The 472-nt window shown below is 60.2% G+C and overlaps 1 protein-coding gene across 1 annotated transcript in view; it reads left to right on the forward strand.

Moving 5' to 3' along the window:
* Positions 1–472, forward strand: part of EMH_0057940 (uncharacterized protein) — a gene marked incomplete at both ends in the record, with an annotated part of 1,287 nt that overhangs the window by 692 nt on the left and 123 nt on the right. The window contains 2 exons of the mRNA XM_013497525.1: positions 1–82; positions 177–470. Coding sequence (XP_013352979.1) covers positions 1–82; positions 177–470 — 376 coding nt within the window. The remainder of the gene's footprint in view (positions 83–176; positions 471–472) is intronic.

Below are 472 nucleotides of genomic sequence, written 5' to 3' on the forward strand. Positions count from 1 at the left end.
GAAGAACAAGCAGCAGATATTCGATCCTTAGATCAGCTGCAGCAGCTGCTGCAGGTATGGACGACCTTGCTGCAGCACGATGGTAAGCAGCAGCAGCAGCAGCAGCAAGAACAGCAACTGCAGCAGCAGCAGCAGCAGCAGCACCAAGAACCCTGTGTGTTGTGTTGCTGCTGCAGACGACCCGAGTGCTCCCCGCTTCCCTTCTGGCGAATTAGAGCAGCAGCAGCAGCAGCAGCAGGAAGCCTATGGCAGCAGTTCATCTGACGCAGCACAGCAGCAGCAGCAGCAGCAGCAGCAGCGTGCATGCGGGGACTTCGCGAAGCAAATCCTGGAGGAGCAGCGCATGCTGGGGGAGCTGCAGCTGCCGCCGAAGCTCCTCAGCCAGGACTTTGGCTTTGCAGAGGTCAGCAGCAGCAGCAGCAGCAGCAGCAGCAGCAACAGCAGCAGCAGCAGCAGCAGCAGCAGCAGCAGC

The sequence above is a fragment of the Eimeria mitis genome, genomic scaffold (genome assembly GCF_000499745.2).
Source record: "Eimeria mitis Houghton genomic scaffold, Emh_scaff2733, whole genome shotgun sequence".
Classification (NCBI taxonomy): Eukaryota; Apicomplexa; class Conoidasida; order Eucoccidiorida; family Eimeriidae; genus Eimeria; species Eimeria mitis.